A 21,840-nucleotide genomic window follows, 5' to 3' on the forward strand; every position below is an offset into this window, starting at 1 on the left:
AAATAAACTTCAGATTAAAAACACGAGAACATTTTCAGCTGAAATTGATATCTATTGGAATCTTTTTTTTTTCAAACATAAAATCGAATATTGACTTTAGTTTGGTATATTCGTCTCTTAGCACAAAATTTCTTCTCATATTTTGAACTTAAGTATTCATAAATACAAATAAGCCAGCGTTAGTGCTAGTTTAACCTATGCTAACGTCATAGACATGATAATTTATTTCCTTATTAAAGCTAAAATGTCACAATTTATAGCGAGATACATTAATTCAGAAAAAAAAAATTAAAACCATCTACAACAAGAAAAGAAACAAAACAACTGCTGGAGGATATTCTTAAGGTTAGGTCATCTAATTATAACAAAATTTTGATCAAATTCCAAGTTTTAAATTAGTTAAGAATTTTAGGTTATCTTGCTCGATCACGTGGCAAGTAATTTAGAATATATCTCAATTAGGAACGTTATATATGCGATTTCACTGAAACACTAAATGGTTTTACGTATTTTTTTTCAAAGGGTGGCATAGTTAGTGTCTGATTGAAATTAACCTATAAGATAATTCACATGTCTTACGAGATTAAAGGAACATTCTTGTTCAGAAACATACCCGCTAACGCATTTTTAATCAAAACATATTTTTAGATAACAATGATGACTTTACCATAACAGTTTCTTTTCCATAATTGCAAATTGTAGTGACTGAAACGACAGCTATTACATCATGCTTTAATATGTCTTAAAGTAACTTACGATCAAGAACAGTATTGTTAACAGGACATTCAGAAAAACGAATTAATAGCTATAAATAGCTAGATTCTCACATAACTAAAGTCATAACGTTCATAAAAGAAATTTATTTATATAATAGAAAATAAGAATTCAACCTCAAGCTGATAGAAATAGCTACTATGATGACAAACGTTGGAATAATATTGGTTATAAGAGCCAGTCGTCTATTGTTAATTTCTTCATTTATATTTATAACTAGTGGAGGACTTGAAATTGTTAAAATTATTATATTTTTAAGTGAAAAGATTAACTATGTAAGGACAGTTAAAACAAAAGAAGAAACTTTAGCACTTCTATGCAACATTTGGTAACTCTTGGTAAAGCTTGGTCTTACAACATAAAACTTCTAAACGTATACACTTTACAAGTTCGTACACTTCAATGTTGGCAAATAGAATTAGGTTACTCAAACGAGTAGTGAACAAAAGTGAGAAGCCAAGCACGAAACTACCAGAGGCTCACATCTCCTCTTCTATGACCCACATTTAGTTATTCGATAGTAAATCTTGCTTCAAGAGAAAGAAGGTGGATTTGGGGCAACCTCTCTTCTTCCCTAAAGTCAAATCTGCGCGATCTTTTAAGAACATAACAAGTAATTACAGTACTTTGCGCATGATCTTTGTAATAAGTCAGTGAATACGTATATATACGACAAGAAAGAAACCAACAAAAGCAAATCTTTATTCATTTTATTCCTCAGCCGCTTGAAGAAGACCCTTTACTTGAAGGACAATAATGAGGGTAACTATCTTGTGGTTTGTTTTCTGGAGTGGATGTTACTAAGTTGAGGAAATAATGATATATTACAAAGTAGAATGGTTTTAAGAAGGTGTTATTTAAAGATAAACAAGAATATTTTTGAATTATTACATTTTTAACATTCACTTATCATGATATCTCGGGACACCAATCATACTGTATTCAAATATACGTCTTAATGAAACATATTCATTAAAAAAGTTTTATTAGTTTTAGTTCTCGTGACTTTGTGATTGAGGTTTGAATTTTAACATTAGATACGGTTTATATAAAACGCCTCTGTCTTCAAAATTTGGCATTTTATTGCTTGAATCTAGCATTAAAATGTTTTTGTTATTTAATTAACCCAACGATACTCACTTTCTCTAGTCACTGCTGGTGCCCATCTATACAAACTAATCAATGTACGTTTTATTTGTGTTTCATGCTTTCTCTATAATTCACAACTTAGATTATCTTCACTAATGGAAATTTAAATCTCTCTAGGTAATCTCAGGCATATTAGATATATTTTAAATATGCGCTTACAATTTTACGTTCTTGCGTTTGTCACATGATCACATGAGATGCAGTTCTGGTTGAAAATACAAATACTACGATGCTCCTTTTTAATTTTAATATAGTAAATATATTACTAACATATCAAAAATTATGCATTTGAACCTAGTATTGTAGTTTTTTGTTGTTGGCTTTGACAAACCACATAATTAAGTAATAATAATACTCACTGTCCTCTATGAGTGAGAAATAATAATACGAATTTAGAATGTTACAATCCGGAACTCTATTTCCCGAGGCAGATTAATGCAGATACCTATTCTGTGGGTGAAATATCAACAATATTTATATAATACGAAATTCAATGCAATAATTACTTCAAGATGTGTAGTTAGCTTAGTCTATAAACATGAAAGACTGTTTTTAAAGCCAATGCTAGATATAATTTTGCGATTTTTACACTTAACAGTAACATCATCACATTGTCACATTCTTTTTCCTTTTTACCTGGAATGTTTGTACGAAGTATTAACAAACTACATCTCATTAATATGACAACTTACACTTTGCACATACTATAGTAGGCTTTGTTACTTTGTTTTTATACGCTAGGTTGCAGTATGGTAAATATAAAGCTGTGTGAATGTCATGCCCTCTGCTAGATAAGGTGTAAAACCCATGTGGGTCAGTAACTTCTATAACCTATATTCTTTCTCTTTCCTGCTAAGGGTATAAAAAGAAACATTAGTGTTGTGAAACTGCTCATAAGGTTTTCATACTTTAACCTCAATTTAACGAACTTCAGTCCGTTCACCTAAAGCTCAGCTCAGTTTATGAGTGTGTGTGTTTTCTTATAACAAAACAACATAAGGCCATCTGCTAATTCCAGCGAAAGGAATCGAGCCCCTGATTTTAGAGTTGTAAATCTGTAGACTTAATGCTTTACCGCAAGGTACTCTCAGTTTATGAAAAGAGAAATAAATTGTAATAATCGGCACTAATTACAATCGTTAATAAGTTCACTAAAATTTATCAGTTGGGACTTGAGCATTTGAGATCAAAACCATAAAAAATAAGTAATTTTATAAAGATTCAAAGAAAGCGAAAGCAGATATTACTATTACAAGTTACTTGTCCAAGTAGTTGAAAGATTAATTAATCTTAATAATAATATACAGCTAAATTAATTCCCATAATAGTGCGTTTTGAAAGGATCTCTTTTTCTTATCATCTGAGATATTTTTGTAAAATCTCCTGGACAGAAGATATATAAATTCATGATTAATGAAGGATTATGCAAAGACGTGAAAAGTTGCTTCCCTTATATGTAATTGCAAAAGAAAAAATACAAAACGCCCATAAAAGCTGCAAAGCACAAAATGTAAAATCACAAAAATGTGCATATATCCCTGTATGTACCCAACAAATATTCATACCGAATTTAAGATCTGTCACAACAAACAAAGTAGTGATAGAAAAAGGCAAAAATTCCCATACAAACAGTAAAATGCAAAAATAAAAGTTTGTATGTTTCTTCCCATGGAGCCAATGAATTTCTAACCACATTTGGTGAAGATCCATCCATAGGATGGATGATAGTACCAATAAAAACCTCAAAACGCCAAATGAAAAATTGAAAATGTGTATGTATCCCCGCATGAAATTAATGAGCCCTAAAACATGCAAGGTAGTTACATCAACATACAATAGACAACAGGCACTACTGTTATATTTATATAGAGGCTCACAAATTTTGACCAGACTGCTTTGTTATTTAACCATACAATTAACAATAATGTTACATCAGATTCAACACATCTATAACTGGAGTCCTTAAACATACTCCCATTGTTACTTTTCTCATTGATAGTACTATTTTAATTTCTTTTTGCACAACATATATAACTATACGACAAGGGTTTGTTCTTTTTATAGCTATAAAAAAAAACTTATGAAACAGCAAACAAGTAAAAATACCTAAAAAAGTTAATTTACCATACATAAAAATAAGGCACGGCATGGCCAGGTGGTTAAGGCACTCGACTCGTAATCCGAGTGTCGCAGGTTTGCATCCCCGTCGCGCCAAACATGGTCGCTCTTTCAGCCGTGGGGGTGTTATAAGCGACTGTCAATCTCACTATTCGTTAGTAAAAGAGTAGCCCAAGAGTTGGCGGTGGATTGTGATGACTAGCTGCCTTTCTTCTTGTCCTGTACTGCAAAACTAGGGACGGCGAGCGCAGATAGCCCTCGTGTAGCTTTGCGCGAAATCCAAAACAAACCAAATATAAAAATAATATTGAACTTTATAATAAGCATAAAAATAATATTGTGGAGTAAAGTTATTCAGTTTAAAAGAATTACAGAGGGTTGAGTACGTAATGTTAAAATTGTTTTTAATATACAAGTCGGCAAGATCCTTGATAACCATAGTCAATATAAAGTTGCTATGAAATGACAAATGTCATAACTACATGTTTGGGATCACAAGGCAGTATGATGTCACCAAAAATTGATCGTTTTCTGGAAGATCATATAATTTATTCATTTAGGAGATTAAAATTTCTAAGACAGGTATATCGTGTACATAATGTCATTAGCAAATAAAGGAACTTCAGTTAATTTCGGAGAGCAAAACAACCCAGAAAGAGACTTCAACAAGTCGTAACCCCATCCATGCGGCATTTAATATCATACGACAATCCAGGAATAAAAAGGTCGGTGATAAAAACGTTCTCATATTTCTGCCTGGAAAAGTCAAATGTAATTAAGTTGCTTCCTCGGCATGTCAGTTTAATTATCGCATACCTTTATTCGTCGTACGTAACACATATGGATTACTGTCTGATCACTCTCTTGAAGCGATACTACACTAGATGACTTATAAAAAGGAAGCAGGTCTGACAGGTATGCTTTCAACATGACATCCTTTCAATAGAGCCTGTCGTAAAGCAAATTAAATTATACGGCTATTTCAATATGCATGGTCCTTAGATAAAAAATAATTTGACCTTATAATATGGACTGTAATGAAGATGTCAGTATCCAAAATCGTTTCATGTAACGTGTTTAATCTCTGTATACGTGGTACAAACTGGACTGTTGAGCTTTTTTGTGCCTCTTGACGATATATTCGTGATTAAAAATAACTTTTTCCAGCCAGTGTTAGCTCATACAGTAATTATGCATTCGTTTCTTCCTTATTTTAACATGAAATTTTCAGCTCTCATTTTTTTTCTTCGTTTTTGTTTGGTAAAAGTGTATCTTTAAAATGTCCGTTATTCCTTCGAAGAAAAATATTGGTACACTTCAGTTTTAAATACAAATATCTCGTGATCTGTGATATTCCTAATTATTAATGGTTACAAGTTGATCTGTTAGACTCAGTTTAAAAATATTCTGCCTTAAGACTTGAAAAAGCCATTAAAACTGACTTTTAAACTAATTGTATTGTAATCAATAGGATAAATATAACAGTGTATTAAGTGTGAATATTGAAATTAAAAAAGTATTTACTTAAGTGTTTTTGTTTTTTTTCTTTACAAATACGCATATGCACATATGAAGATTTACTTAAAAAGGTCCGGCATGGCAGGTGGTTAAGACACTCGACTCGTAATACAGAGAGTCGCGGGTTCGAATCCTTATCACACTAAGCATTTTCGCTCTTTAAGCCGTGGGGGCGTTATATGTGACAGTCAATCCAACTATTCGTCGGTAAAAGAGTAACCCAAGAGTTGACGGTGGATGGTGATGACTAGCTTCCTTTCCTCTAGCCTTACACTGCTAAATTAGGGACGGATATCGCAAATAGCCCGCGTGTAGTTTTGCGCGAAATTTAAAACAAACTAACTTACTTAAATGTTATCTCATTGTATAGTAAATATTACTGTTAATAGCAACGCATTTTACTATAAGAATTTTGTATTTGTAAAAGTTTTTGCTTCTTCTAACCCAAAGTACGAAATTTTTGTATAATGATAGTCTACTAGTATATAACAATCAAATTACGTCACTGGCGCAATTTATTAGTTTGTTCCACTTGATGTGCAACCCCCAAATTTATCAAATAATTTATGTTCCTCTCATACAAAAATTTAAACCTCTCTAATTATCTTCCTAAGGTTTATTTACAAGCAGCAAAGTTGTCATGCACAACATATCACACATTTTCTTTTTCCAAACTGTTATACTGCTTATCTAAAATCATTTTGCTGAAACAGCTAGTTTTTAAAGGATGGAGTTTTCCTAATGTAGAAGTTTTAATTATTTCGTGATTTTGTGAAATTAAAAAAATTATTCATAGAAAATACTACAAGAAATACGATAATTTGCATTAATGTATTCTAAAAATAATGAAACAGCTGAACGTTATTGATTCACACAAAAAATTTAATTCAATAAAGAATATTTGTTTTCTTTAAGTGCAGAGTTGCACAATAAACTACCCACATTAAGTCTACAGTAGGAATCAAATTCCTAACTTTAGTGTCATAAGGAATAAAATTTAGCACTGATATACCGAAAGGGAGAAATTGAACCATCAACAGAATTTCCATTACTTGGTTTGTTTGTTTTGGAATATCGCACAAAGCTACTCGAGGGCTATCTGTGCTAGCCGTCCCTAATTTAGCAGTGTAAGATTAGAGGGAAGGCAGCTAGTCATCACCACCCACCGCCAACTCTTGGGCTACTCTTTTACCAACGAATAGTGGGATTGACCGTCACATTATACACCCCCACGGCTGGGAGGGCGAGTATGTTTAGCGCGACGCGGGCACGAACCCGCGACCCTCGGATTACGAGTCGCACGCCTTACGCGCTTGGCCATGCCAGGCCCTCCATTACTTGGAGTTTTTGTTGTTACGTATTATAATTTATCCCGGACGAGTCTCCAATTATTACGATTTCAAATAGAAGAAAATTTTAATTTAACTTAGAAGCTAATTAAGTGTCGATATATGTTAAATTTATGATGTTTCCCAATAGAATTGATGCACAAAGTGTTTCTTCCTTAACACAAATATATTTTAATATACAAATAACAATACAATGTATAAGAACAGTTATTATAAATAGTGATTTATATATAAAAGTTTTATGAACTTACAAACAATATCGAGTCTTCTATCTGGCCTGGAACTGAATATTTTATCGACGGTTCGCGATTAACAAATTAATTTCAAAAGATATCAGTGCAGGTCACTTAACAAGTAAGTTATCTCTCGCTGCTCAGACGTGAGTTTTTTACAGATGTTATGTCTTCGTAGAAATGCCAACGTTCGAAGTTAATTTTCTGAAGTTGAATGGTTTGTAACGTTCGAAATATATAAGCGTTTCTGGGAAAGTATCCGCACTTTCCCGATTAACAAGCGTGAACCACAATAATAGCTTCCGAGATTTAATAATACTTGAATAGTAACAAATCAACAATATATCACGGCGTGTCGATTCATTAACAATAAGGCAATGTTGTAGAAAGTTCAGTTGGTAACAATATAAAACGTGTAAATGTCGATTTTTGCACTCGAGAACCTTGTAGAAATTTAGTAAATAGGTGGGAATTTTGCAACACAGATTCAATATTATTAATTTTATGCATTTCTAAATATATATTTAAGTAAAACAAACACCAGTTTTAAAATAAATGCAGGTAGTTCTACTAATGATATTCAACTTATTACAATTGAAATAAATATTGCATCTCGTTGTGATAAGATGCATGATGTTAGACATATTTTCAAATTTTTGAAGTGAGTGCTTCTTCAAACATGCAAAAAACACATAATGGTAATAGTACTCAAACACTACATCGCATAAACATTATACATTTATATTCATAATCATACCTTTTAATATACACTTAAAAATAATTCGATTATGCGTTCTAAAGCATAAGGTAACACAAAGGGAATCGTCTGTTAGTGAAATACAGTATGTGGTTTCTATTCCCCTTGATGGACTCAGCAGATAGTCCTTTGCTATAAGAAAACACATGCACACAGTATGTGGTAACTTTATTATTTTCATCCCATTTATATTTATGAATATTTAAACCAGAAAATTCAATTCCTTGTATAAATATATTTGATAACAGCTAGTAAATGTTTCTGTCCATTTAACAATATAATTAATTAAGTTAATTTGATTACCTTTGACTGTCAAACTCTTGTACTGTGCATTTAACCTTATATATACGTAGGATTATAAAAAATAAATATTACGACTTCAAGCATCGTCATAATTAACTGTAAAGAGAAACAGTAACTTTGATTCAACTTCTTCCTCTAAAGTGTTTTAATAATAAAATGTTTAGTACTTGAGTACCATTGAATCTAGGAAATGAAATGTTTTTGACTTCAAAATAACGAAAATGACGTTAACGCTTTTGTACAAAAAAGGTTTAAAAGACATTTATCCTACCAGAATTTTTCATCAAAGCATAATAATAAATAAACTAATGTTAATGGTAACGTTTAACCTATGCTAATTTCATCGACATTTGTAATTTATTTCCTTATTAAAACCAAAATGTCACACTTTGTAGCAAGATACCTTCATCCAGAAAACACATTTTAAAACGATTCACAACAACAAAAGAAAGAAAAAACTGGTGCAGAACACTTTTTAAAGTTAAGTCGTCTATTTATAACAATATTTTGATCAAGTTTCAAGTTTTAAATTTGTTCAGAATTCTAGGCTATATTTCACTGTATATTCACGTTTATAAATGACTGAAGAAACTTTGTTAAATTACCAGATAACTTGTACTAATAGGTATATAAATTAAAGATTGCTGGGGTTACTGGATAATCTTATTGATATGTTTTTGATAATCAATATTCTACCTTTTTCGAGACTTTTTTGAATTTTTAGATTTCATGGATAAAAATCGTAGGTTAAAGTGAAAAAAATATATCATATTATCCCAATGTATAAAAATTAAATTGACCTACACCGTTAAATAACGTGCAATGAAGATTCAAAAATAAAAAGGTTTTATTTCATTTAAATTTGAGTATATATACCTATTTCAAAACACTAAATTTAACTTTTTACATACTTGTGACTATTTTTCAGGAATTTATCAATCAAATACCTATATTAAGCAAAAATACTAAAGATAAAAACATTTTATAGTATAGTGTTCGAGGTTCTACGATGATTTTGCAAAATATTTTCTTTATTGTTTGTACCCCCTCCCAGTGGCTCAGCGATAAGTTTGAAGGCTTGTAGTGTGAAAAAACGGATTTCGATATCCGTATTAGGCACATTACAAATAGCCAATTGTGTTGTTTTGTACTTATCAAGAAACAAACATATAATGTTTAAGAATATTAAACGGGAAATATTTTTGGATGTTTCAAATATAATTCTATAGATGGTGACACTATACAGTTGAATAGTGATGAATTCGAAATGAACCAAAAATGTACTACTAAATACGTCGGTTATAGCGTCTCAGCTCGAAATTGTGGCAGCATACTATTATTATTCAGTTGTTGAAACTGTAATAAATATGTTTTATTAATACATTATATGTTTAATTACTTTGTCTCCCTTTTAATCTGTTTTAGGTGTTTCTCTGGATATTGTGCTTCTTACCTACAGTATGCGTTAGAGCAGCAGATTATATTCAAGGGCCTTCACAAAGTAGTTATAGTCAATCAGAAAAACCCAAAACTGAAACAATAAAGGCAATTATTGTCAGTTTGCCAGCAGAACAAAAAGATGGGTATGGACAACAGAAAACCGACTACAGCAATGTTCAACAAAGTAGCTATGACCAGGTTCGGCCAACTGGACATAGTCAATCACAGACAAGTAGATACGGTGTACAAAGTGGACATGGTAAATCTATACAAAGTGGCTATGGTCATACTCAGCAAATGGGATATGAGCAAACCCAAAAAATTGAGCATGGATCCCAGCAGCAAGGTGGTTATGGTAACCAACAAAGTTCCAAGAAATCTAAAAGTTTAGTTCTCGTTCTAAATCTTCCAGAGAGGCAAAATGTCCAACAACCACGACGTTCAACCTATGATCAACAGCAAACTCTGTCAGGTCAGGGTCAGCAGCAGTCAGGCTATGGACAAACTCAACAGTCTGGCTATAGACAATCTCAACAACTTGGTTATACTCAGAAGCCACAATCTGGCTATGGTCAACAGCAGATTGATCATAATAATCAACAACAATCTGGTTACGGACAAACTCGACAGTCTCAACAACTTGGTTATGGTCAACAGCAACAATCTGGATATGGACAATCTCAGCAATCTGGATATGGTCAGCAACTGATTCGGTCAGATAATGGAAATAAACAACAGTCTGGTTATGGTCAAACTCAACAGTCTGGCTATGGGCAAACTCAAAAGTCTGGCTCTGAGCAAACTCAACAGTCTGGCTATGGGCAAACTCAACAGTCTGGCTATGGACAAACTCAACAGTCTGGCTATGGACAAACTCAACAGCCAGGGCATGTTGAACAACAACAAAAAGAGAAAAATCAAGTACATTATGTTCCAGTGATTCTTCTTACACTTAATAAAGATGAAAAATCCGAAGGAGGACATGGTCTACAACAGTCGTCAGGGTACGGTCAACAGCTTTCATCAGCACATGATCAACACCACCCCACTGGTCATGGTAAACAATTTTCAGGAAATGGTCAACAACAATCTTTTGGATATGGTAAACAATCATCAGAATATGGTCAACAACGTTCATCTGGTCATGGTCAACAAAAATCTTCAGGTCATGGTCAACAAAATTTCAGGATATGGTCAACAACAATCTTCTGGATATAGTAAACAGTCATCAGGATATGGTCGACAACTTTCTTCTGGTCATGGTGAACATTCTTCAGGATATGGTCAACAGCTCTTTGCTGGGCATGGTAAACAACCATCAGGATATGGTCAACAACTTTCTTCTGGTCATAGTCAACAACGTTCATCTGGTCATGGTCAACAAAAATCTTCAGGTCATGGTCAACAGTTTTCGGGATATGGTCAACAACAATCTTCTGGATATAGTAAGCAGTCATCAGGATATGGTCGACAACTTTCTTCTGGTCATGGTCAACATTCTTCAGGTTATGGTCAACAGCTATCTACTGGGCATGGTAAACAACCATCAGGACATGGTCAACAACTTTCTTCTGGTCATGGTCAACAAGTTTCAGGATATGGTCCACGACGTTCATCTGCTCATGACCAAAGATTTTCAGGATATGGTCGAAAACAATCTTCTGGGCATGGTAAGCAATCATCAGGGTATGGTCAACAACGTTCATTTGATCATGACCAAACATTTTCAGGATATGGTCAAAAACAGTCTTTTGGACATAGTAAACAATCATCAGGATATGGTCAACAACATTCTTCTGGTCATGGTCAACAAGCTTCAGGATATGGTCAACAGAATTCATCTGGTTATGTTCAACAACCATCAGGATATGGTCAATGATTTTCGTCTGGTTACGATCAGCAATCTTCTGGATATAATGAGCAGTAGTGTACTGGCCATAGTCATATGTTTTGAGAATATATTACCATTCATTTTCTAACCATATATCTCAGGGTATTAATCGAGCCCAACAAATTAAAGTAAAATATCATATCTCATTAATTACAGCTAAAGAAAAAAAAGATGAAAAGGTCAAAGAATGATATACAAGTCAGCAGTGTGCTACTAAATAAAGGGTAGCATATGGAAATAATGCTATTAGGATGACACTTGTTTTCACTCAGACCACAATCTCTAAATTAACTTATTCTGTTAATCAGTAATATAAGATATATTCAAGCATTAAGGTTACAGATAATATGTGAATTCTTGCATGTCATTTGGTTTTCTTTTTTTATTTTATTGCAAACTTTTATCATACAATTATTTAAGAACTTCTTGACGAAATAACTGCATGCCAGTTTTGCGAAGTTATGGAGAAATATTCGAGTTTTTCTGAAACAGATATCGAAAGGTTCCCCAGATATATAATAGAAACACCTTATGAGTTCTTGATTTGCTATTCTCTTCTTTTATTGCTATTATCAGTCATCAAGCTAAAAGTACATTTCATATCTGATTACTATTATTAGGTCAAAGTTTTTCAAATTAATGGCGTATGTCTTGCCCCCCGCTAATACAGAGGTATGTCTCCGGATTTACAACGCTAAAATCAGGGGTTCGATTCCCCTCGGTGGGCTGAGCAGGTAGCCCTATGTGGCTTTGCTATAAGAAAAACACACGCGTATGTCTTACAAAAAAGATAATTGGCAAAGTATGTGAAAATCATTAAAGTTAAACTATTAATTTTAGTATCTACAGTTAGAGCAATGATAACCTTACTGGAACTTTTATAATATGGAATATGGATCTTTATATTACTGGCTTCAGTTTATGATTAATATTTAAAAATAACTGTTATAAATGAATTGTAGTGGTTATTATTTTTAGATATTTTCAAATATACAAGATTATAAATTATACGAATAACATATATTTTAAAAGATTCTATTTACACGAAAATGATTTTTTAAACTAAATTAGTTCTGAATTACATAGCCTTAATTTAATAAACAAATATTATTATTCACCACAGTTTCCCCTAAATTATAATGGAAAATGTGTTAAGGAGAAATCATGTTTTACACTGCTATTCAAATACTTAGTAATTTTTAAGCAAGAAATTATATTTATTTATATCTAGTAAAAAGGTTTCTGCCTACGTTATCTATGTCAATAATTCTTCAAACGTTATTCAGAATTACTGTAATTTCCGAAACTTCTGATATGTTTACCGAAATGTTGCATCGGTAATAAAATTACAGTTAATTAAATATACAAACAACAAAGTTTATATTCCACATTCTTTTAAAAATTATGATACATTTGTAAACAAAAATTTTAATGATTGAAATATTCATTCTTTATCTTAATACAAAATACCATATATATAGTTTTAAAAGTGTTTTTGTACATCAATTTAAAATCCACAAAACCCAAAAGCTTTCTTGATTGTAAAAGTGTCGTATATTTCAATGTCTTGCATGTTTACTTTTAAAATATTTTGGAGCTTTTTAAATTACACTTAGAAAAAAAACGAAGCCCTTACACCAAATCCTAAAAACTTAAGGTTAATAGATATTTATATGTATATTGTGGGCTGTTTCATGGGGTAAAACGTTTTTCTAACATAAACTTGGTTCAACATTTTTAGAGGTGATTCAGATTAATCAACCTGCCTCATGGCTGTACAAGAAGGATAAACACAAGTCAGAAAAAATATTGTTTACTCTTTAAGGACTAGAAAATATGTAGTGCATGCGTACTTTATTAAAAATGGAACATTTGTAAAATAACTGACAATAAGAATCACACGTTTAGAGTTAATTCGCGTAAAATGAAACTTAAGGGGGGCAATAAATCAGGTTTAAACAGGTAGCATGGGATTAAAGTTGCTTTATTGTGTAACACAACCAACCTACATGTTGTCTTCGTGTAATTCTAGATCGTATAGCATGTGGAGTGTCCAACTTTGAGTGATTGCTTCTAGTCTTACTCAATCATTTTCAAACAAAACAAGAGGCCATTCTAAAGACGCTTAAAAACAAACACCACAAGATCGGCTTATATTTTATCTGTCTGTTAAGGATTGAGTAACAAAACAGTTCTCCTGCAGTGTATAAGAATGTCCAGATGAGGCAATATAATGTGGAGAATTTTTGGTTTTGCAGATGATTCAAACTTCACCTTGCAGTCAGATAACAGATGTATGCTCATTTGGAGAGTATCTGATACCAAATCCAGCCCTAATCTAAAGTTTTTAATTTTTTGCATCATGATGTATTAACGGAAATATGTTTAAATCACATTCCTAGCTTCACTGTTATCTAATAGTTACACACTTTAGGCTTAATGTACCTGTATTTTCTCGGTAAAATATCAAACAAATAAGTAAAACTTAACATTGTTTCGACCACATTTGATACAATGACTGATAACTACATATTACTAAATACAAACAGAGCAACAAATAACTTCAAAATCTTATATATGTAAAAAACGGCTGGTATGGATAGAGAAAGTTCTATGTAGAGGAGCGAACAACATTTCGACTTTCTTCGGTCATTGTCAGGTTCACAAAAAAAGAAAGAGGTAACAGACCGACAGCTGACCACATGTTTGAAGGCGGTTGTGTAGTTGAGTGTAGGAATGTAGAGGGTGTGCTTAGATGTTGGATTATATTTATTAATATAAGTATAAAGGTGTTCCTTTATATTGGTTTATTTTGGGCTTGAGTTGTTGTATAATTAAGGCTTTTTTTTAATTTTGCGTTTGTTTATGTTTGTTTCTTTATTAGTATTTTGGTGTTTTCTATGGTTATGTTGTGCTTATTTGATTTGCAGCGTTCAAAAACGTGTGAAGGTGATTTTTCTACTTGTTTCTCCAATATAGAAGTCGTGGTAGTTATCACATTATATTTTATAAATAATGTTGGTGTTGTGTTTGTCAGTGTAGTTTTTACATAGTATAGTGCCTGGTGTTTGAATAAATTTGATATTGTATTCACTAAGTGTTTCAGTAATATATTCGATATTTCATATTAAACTATTAAATTTTCAAATTCTTACTCTAAAGTTTTGGATTACTGACTATTAATATGAAAATGCAAACAATGAAACATTGATTTTATATGTTTTTGTTATTTTTGTCTTTAAACAAGAGGCACAAAAGTCGAGCGCTTTAACCACTTGACCATGCCAAGCTTTGAGTCTTATAAACACCCGATACATCTTTTATGCTTGTTACTTATCATAAACATTTCAAAGTGCATGCATAACATGTTTACTTTCGGGTAATTAGAAATTATACAATTATACAAGTTCTGCGGCTCATGCAAATCCATCTATCTTTATAAGTGTTAACTGTAATGAGTAGATGTATTTCAATATTTGTGTTATTGGTTGAAAATTATTGTTCAATATGAAATTCGCTTGAATGCTATTTGAGTACGTTATATGTTGTGTATATTGTTTATTAGCTGAATTTTGCGTTACGATATTCGATAGCTATTTCCGCTAGCCGTTCGAAATTTAAAAGTGATAAGGTAGAGGGATGACAGCTAGTCAACACTATCAACAATCAACAGCAAAAGTCTTAGGCTACATTTGTACTAACAAAAAGTAGGATGACCACTTATTACAATGCCTCCCCCCCCAAGCTGAAAGAGCGAGCACGTCTAGTATATTATAGTTGGCAAATCAAAAAAAGAAAATGAACTAGGTGGAAACAGGCTTCAAAATAGGTCGGTCAACGATTCTTCTTTATATTTTGTATTCATTACAAGAGACTAGAGTAAAGGATAAGATAAGCCACACAGGTTCAGAAAGCAGGACGACCAAATACCTTTATAAAAGAAGCTTAACAACTATGTCTATTTATACTGTAGAAAAGGACAGAACAAGTAATATATGCTTAGGAGATTTATTTTTTCACAGATTCATTATCAACAGTATTAACAGGGAGAACAGAATAGTGTAATTAAAGTTTAATAAACATCTCCCATAAATGTGCATATATACATATATATATATATGTGAACAGTAGAAAGTTAGTCTGCAAGCAAACAACGTTTAATATTAATTCATAAATGTAAAATTACCATTCAAATAAAATAAAACTAGCAACTGAAAATACTGGAATACATCATAATTAGATTAAATGAAATACAAGAGCACACAGTTGACTACACCTGCATCTACAATGGGAAAATGGCATGTTACTACTATTTGTAAGTAAATATCGGTTTTAAATTAAGAAGAGGAGAGCTTGCATCTCTGTAGACTTGTGACGTTACCTACAATATTTTTTATCGTCATTCGTCAAAAATATTGTTTTTGGTAACATTCATTTTTGGTAAAATAACATATCAAAGTAACATAGTTCGTTTTTAGGCGTAACATCACTGTATTGTACATGAACTGAAGTTAAAAGAGTTAAATGATACTGCCCAATCTGGAAAGGGCACGTAAGTTACAGGATAATCAACTGATGTTTCCACGCAAAAGGTCATTCATAAATGTAACGTTGTAGTATTTTGCATATCTTTTCCCTTACTCTAACAATTTTATTTCGCTTTTGAAACATAAAATTAATTTATGTAGAATTAAAATGTATCAGTATTTGTAAAAATCTCTTTTCTACTTTTCAAATTATTAAAACAATGTGTTTTTTATTTTCAAGTTTTAATTATCAACGTATTTCTCACAAAAACATTAACTTTAAATGCAAGTATTTGGTGAACAGTTGTTGCTTTTAACATAAAACAGTTAGCTAAACCAAATATATTAAATAAATTAAAATAATAGTTTTTATAAAACAAATTACTTTTTTAATTTAAATATTACTCAGTCGTTATTATTACCCTTGTTTATATGTAATTTTGTTTATACATAAATTTTATAACCTGTATCAGAAAGTCTTTAAATAACACACGGTATTATACATTTTGTGCACCAGGTACTGGTTATACTGAACACAGTTTATGGTATGTCTTATTTGAAAAATATAACTGTCATATAAATAACACCTTTCTGTATATTTCTACACAGAAAATGAATTAAAAGGCTGATTTTTATACAAATTTTGTAAAGACTATTCTATATTACGAGCAGAAGAGCTTCGATTTATTGTTGTTGTTTCGTAAAGCAATCGTAAAGTAAAATAATCTAAGTCTTAATATTACATTCAAATACTGGTTTAGAGCTAAATACAAAGCCATCTTATGGGTACTCTGTGCTCTACTCACTGAGAGTGTCGAAAACATTTTTATAATACGGTTATATAAAGCATTGGACTTACCAATGAACCACCGGGAATCTAATTTTACAAAACATATTAAATGATTATTAAACATACACTTTATATATATATATATATGTATCTATATGTCTGTGTGTGTATATATAGTATATAAAGTAGTTTACATGTTTCTCCATCGAACAATTTGTTTTATTCTTTCTTTCAAATTGTATAATTCTTAGTCACGTGTGCTATAAAGAACCAGTTTTTAGCTTCACTTTACTTCAGCCAAGAAACATTGACATTTAAAACTACATATTAAGAATAAAAAAAACAGAATTTAAATATAAAGAATTATAAAAAGTTCAAACGGTTGTAATGCTTTATTGTCTTTTATAAATAATTTAAACACAAATTGTGACTATTGTGTAATCTCCAAACAAAAATAACCGAAAGAATGTAAATATATATATAAACGAATATAAAACGAGTTTAAAACAGCTACACATGTTAAAAGAAAAATCTTCCTATTAAACATTTTTTAAAATTGGTCTGTTTATGATTTTGGTAAGGTAGAAAATGTATATCTTTATTCTATGTCAATTAAAGTAAACACAACGAAATGAAAAGCAGTATTTTTCGGATCAAAACAAAGCTAAGAATACATTTTTATAAAATAAAATCTTCAGTATAGGAAGGATTAGAAAAGTATACGAATAAATAAAAATCAGTAATTAAAACTCGAGAAAAAATACAAGTATTCTTAATTAGTTCTTAAAAACATATAATGATTAAATCTTTTCAAAATCTCAAAGCTGCGAATTCATATAAATATTACATACAAAAAATTGTTCAGAAGTTTTACATTAATTCACCCAATGCAATACAACATGTACGTCTAGTTGATGAATCTGGGTCTGATAGAGATGAATAATTAACTATATTTTGTTATGTATTATAATTTCAAATATTTTGAAAATGAGTTTAATTGTATTTTTGGTTTAAAAGTTAAATAGATGTTGATATGTATCCAATTTATGAAACTTTTCAACAAAACTGATAGTACAGTTTTCTGTTTGTAATACAAATATATTTTAATGCACAAACAATACCACAATTTATAATAACACTTATTACAAATAATGATGCATGTTTAAAGATTTTACAAACTTACAAACAACATTAAGTCTTCTTTCTGGTCTGGAGCTTCCTTTACATCTTACCGACGGTTCACGATGAGTGAATTAATTTCAAGTTGACTTAGATATAATTCACTTAATTAAGAACAGGCTTGACGGACACATTATAATGCCCCCACGGCTGAGCATGTTTGGTGTGATTCGGATTCGAACCCTCGACCCGCAGATTGCTAGTCCATTATTCTAACTGCCGAACAAATTGCTAACATATAAAACAGCCACAGAGTACCAACTTAAACAACAATAAATGATCATATCACCGAAGTCATCCTTTCATAATAAAGCCAAAAAATATATTTTGAGGTTTACACATGGCACATCTATTCTATGATTGAGTAAATAATTGTATAAACATAATGCAGTATCTTACCCAATCATACCTAGTTTAACGTATAAGCTATATCACTTGTTTTACTTCATTGTGGAAAGAAAATACATTTTATTTGTTTTTAGTTAATCATCTATCTGTACTGTTTTCACTATGGGTATCGAAACCTGTTTTTAGCGTTATAAATCCTGAGACTTATCGGTGTATCACTTTGGAGGAAAAAGAAGGTGAAAGTGGCTTTTAAACTTCAGAATTTTTTATCAGACTATCCAGCTGCTGCAAAGTTTAACCCTATCTTACCTGGTTTAGTTTATATGTGACAAGCTAAGGTACTTATTCTTTGTCTGAATTATGAACTTAAAATAATCTGGAGGTGAATGCTATTATAAATAAAACAAAAAATTCTAACTTTCAGAAAATTTATTTATAACATAACAATATGTAAGTACTTTAAATATGGTATATACTGTATGGCGGTCAGGGTAACTTTGCAGGAAGAGGCAGCAGAAAAAGTAGTGGCGGTAGACAAGCTTTCTGTAACTCGCTTTAAACAATCATCTCTCAATGTGCTTTCACACTGTTTCGCGTGATTAATTAATTGATGGTAATTGCCTGCAGAAGTTTCTTAGGACCGAAATTAAAAAATCAAACATCAAAGTAGGAAGTAAATATAACTCATAAACGACTCTATATGAATTATAGGCATTTCTAAGCATATATATTTAATTGAAACAAAGATCCATATTAAAATAAATATACAATAGTAAATCCGCCACACCCCACACTGAATGTATGTTGTGTTATCGAAAATTTAATAGTTTTTGGTGTGATGTCCTAACGCCATCTATGAATTTAATTAACGTTAACTTATGCCACAGATGATAAGTGCTCAATTACAGCAATAGTAGGGGGAACGGGTGGATGAAGTCGTGAATTCCCATTAAAGTATTCCCAAAGTATTATACCATAAAGTTTGTTTGAGATTGGCCCGGTATCCTAGGAGTAATAACAAAACGGACACACTAAAAATATATACAGCTTCTGTGCGTTATTTACACAATATAATAAACCGCAACTTCGAAATTTTAAAATTTCATTGCGATATTCTGAGTTAAAATAAAAAATGCTCACCTTTGTTGTATAATCTAATTATTAGTTTCATATACACTGGTGACCAAAATCTTAAGGTCAGTGAACATAAAGAAAAAATATGCATTTTGTATCGTTAGACTCAACTACTTATATGAGTAGAACTTTAAAAGATGAAAAAAAAAGGAAAATAAACATTAAAAACCTTTTTAGAATTTAGTAGGGTAAATGTGAACACTATGAAATTAGCCTAAATTCTAGCTGGTCGGAAGTTTAAGGCCATACTGAAACGAAGCGTTAATCGGTAAATACGAAACGAAAATTAATCATTTATGTTCAAGCAATAGCGTTGTCAACATCGCCCTTCTGTTTAGATAGATCAGGTTTGCGTTTGTTTCATTTATTAGGTTTGTGTTCACCAACTTCAGGCTTCTTGTCATACATTGCTGTCCAAAATCTTAAGGCCAATGAACATAAAGAAAAAATATGCATTTTCCGTTGTTAGATTCAACCACTTATTTGAGTTCAGTTCGGGCAACCACACTGGATGATGAAAAAGTCCTTTGTCTGCGGTCATTGTGGATTGCAGCGTTGTACTGCTGAAAGATCCAGTCATTTCCATACAAGCGAGGGCCTTCAGTCAATGAGGATGCTCTCTCCAACATGCCAATGTAGCCAGCTGCTGTTTGAAGCCCCTGTATCACCTGAAGGTCCATTGGAACACTCCTCCACTGTGTCGTGTAGAAAATGTCTCTGGTCGGATATCCTTATCATGCCAGTAACGTTGAAATCCATCTGGACCGTCTAGGTTAAATTTTTCTCATCACAGAACAAAACCTTTGTCCACTTTTCTACATCCCATGTTTGTTATTTTCATCTCTCGAAGCTCTACTCAAATAAGTGGTTGAGTCTAACAATGCAAAATGCATATTTTTTCTTTAAGTTCATTGGCCTTAAGATTTTGGCCAGCAGTGTAACTCTAGTTTAGAATCGCAATCTGCAAGTAGTTGTAGAGGAAGAAATGGGTACTTGTTCTATTTCTTACGAAGACAAATCTGTGAAATTGCCAAACTTAATGCCTTCGAATATATGTGCGTTAAAACTCTTGAAACAAGCGCTAAGAAACCGTTGTCCTCGTACAGTGGATGAATTATGAAAATCCAGCAAGTTGGATTTGTATGCTTCGAATATGACAGCCTTGCCACTGGGGTTTTCCCAATGAAAAATATGTAGAAAGAACTTGGTATTTGGCCATCACATAGAGCATGTTCAAACTTAATTATATATACTTTAACGACATTATAAGATTCCAATTTTGTGTTTCCTATACCTTACGTAGCTTATGTTGTAAAGGTAATAGAATTTTAGGGTTTATTAATACACAACTGGTTCAAACCAAAAAAATTATAATCACAGACGGCGAACGAGTGTTTTGTTTCAACAGACTATTCTGTCATATGTAGGGAACTGCACAATTGGGAATATTGGAAAAATCAATTCGTGTTTTTAAATGAATAAATATTCCTCAGTGACTTACATGTACCCTCTCTCGATCCATCTCTCTCTCTACGTATACTATATGATATTTTTGGAGTTGTGAGAATAATAATGAATTATGAGGGACGCTTTATACACGTCGTCCCTGGAACCTGGTAATAAACTATAAACACAAATCAAGAGTTATTGCAAAGGGTTCAAAGGAAGACAAGAAAGGATGATTACGGTCATGAAAGGGTTTTATTATAGGAATAGATTGAGATATTTCCATTAATCTGCCTTTGTGAGTAAAAAGGTAAGAGGTGATTTTACGGGGAAGTTTCCAAAAATATCAGGAGAATCGATAAGATAAAGGCTTCTAATTTGTTGATTCTGTAATTTAAAGATAATAGAATAAGAAGACACAAGTATACAATTTGTAAAGCACAGACTCATTAACTTCACTTTAATTTGTAACTTTTTGACTTTTGGCTTCTTTGATTGTTGTTAAGCAAAACGCTACACAATGGGTTATCCATAATCTACCCACCACGAGTATCGAAATCGAATCCCGTTTTTTCACGTATTACAAGCTTACTCGTGGAAATGAGTTATCGTCGCCAGTAATTGAGGCCAATACTTCACAGGATTGAGAATGGATTCGTTGATTTCTTGAAAATGAAATATTGACTTGAATTTATACTTCTGTCAAGATTTTGAGTACGAGTAAATAAATGGTCTCTTGGTTTCCTTACGCTATTTCTGTTATAATAGCGAATACGAAAACTGAATAGATAACATATCTGAGTTATGACAAATAGTGTTATGCAAGTTTACAATAATATTATGAGGATGGAACAAAATAAAATCACTTATTTTATTTTATTCTTG

General features: G+C 31.8%; 1 protein-coding gene across 1 annotated transcript; it reads left to right on the plus strand.

The window, feature by feature from the left end:
- Window positions 1–1,295: 1,295 nt before the first annotated feature.
- Window positions 1,296–14,080, plus strand: LOC143237932 (uncharacterized). The gene is made up of 3 exons (XM_076477691.1): window positions 1,296–1,536; window positions 9,627–10,806; window positions 11,036–14,080. The coding sequence occupies exons 1-3, from the start codon at window positions 1,531–1,533 to the stop codon at window positions 11,518–11,520; spliced, it is 1,671 nt and encodes a 556-aa protein (XP_076333806.1). The 5' UTR covers window positions 1,296–1,530; the 3' UTR covers window positions 11,521–14,080.
- The last annotated feature ends 7,760 nt before the right edge of the window (window positions 14,081–21,840 follow it).

This window comes from Tachypleus tridentatus, chromosome 13 (genome assembly GCF_004210375.1).
Source record: "Tachypleus tridentatus isolate NWPU-2018 chromosome 13, ASM421037v1, whole genome shotgun sequence".
Taxonomy (NCBI): Eukaryota; Metazoa; Arthropoda; class Merostomata; order Xiphosura; family Limulidae; genus Tachypleus; species Tachypleus tridentatus.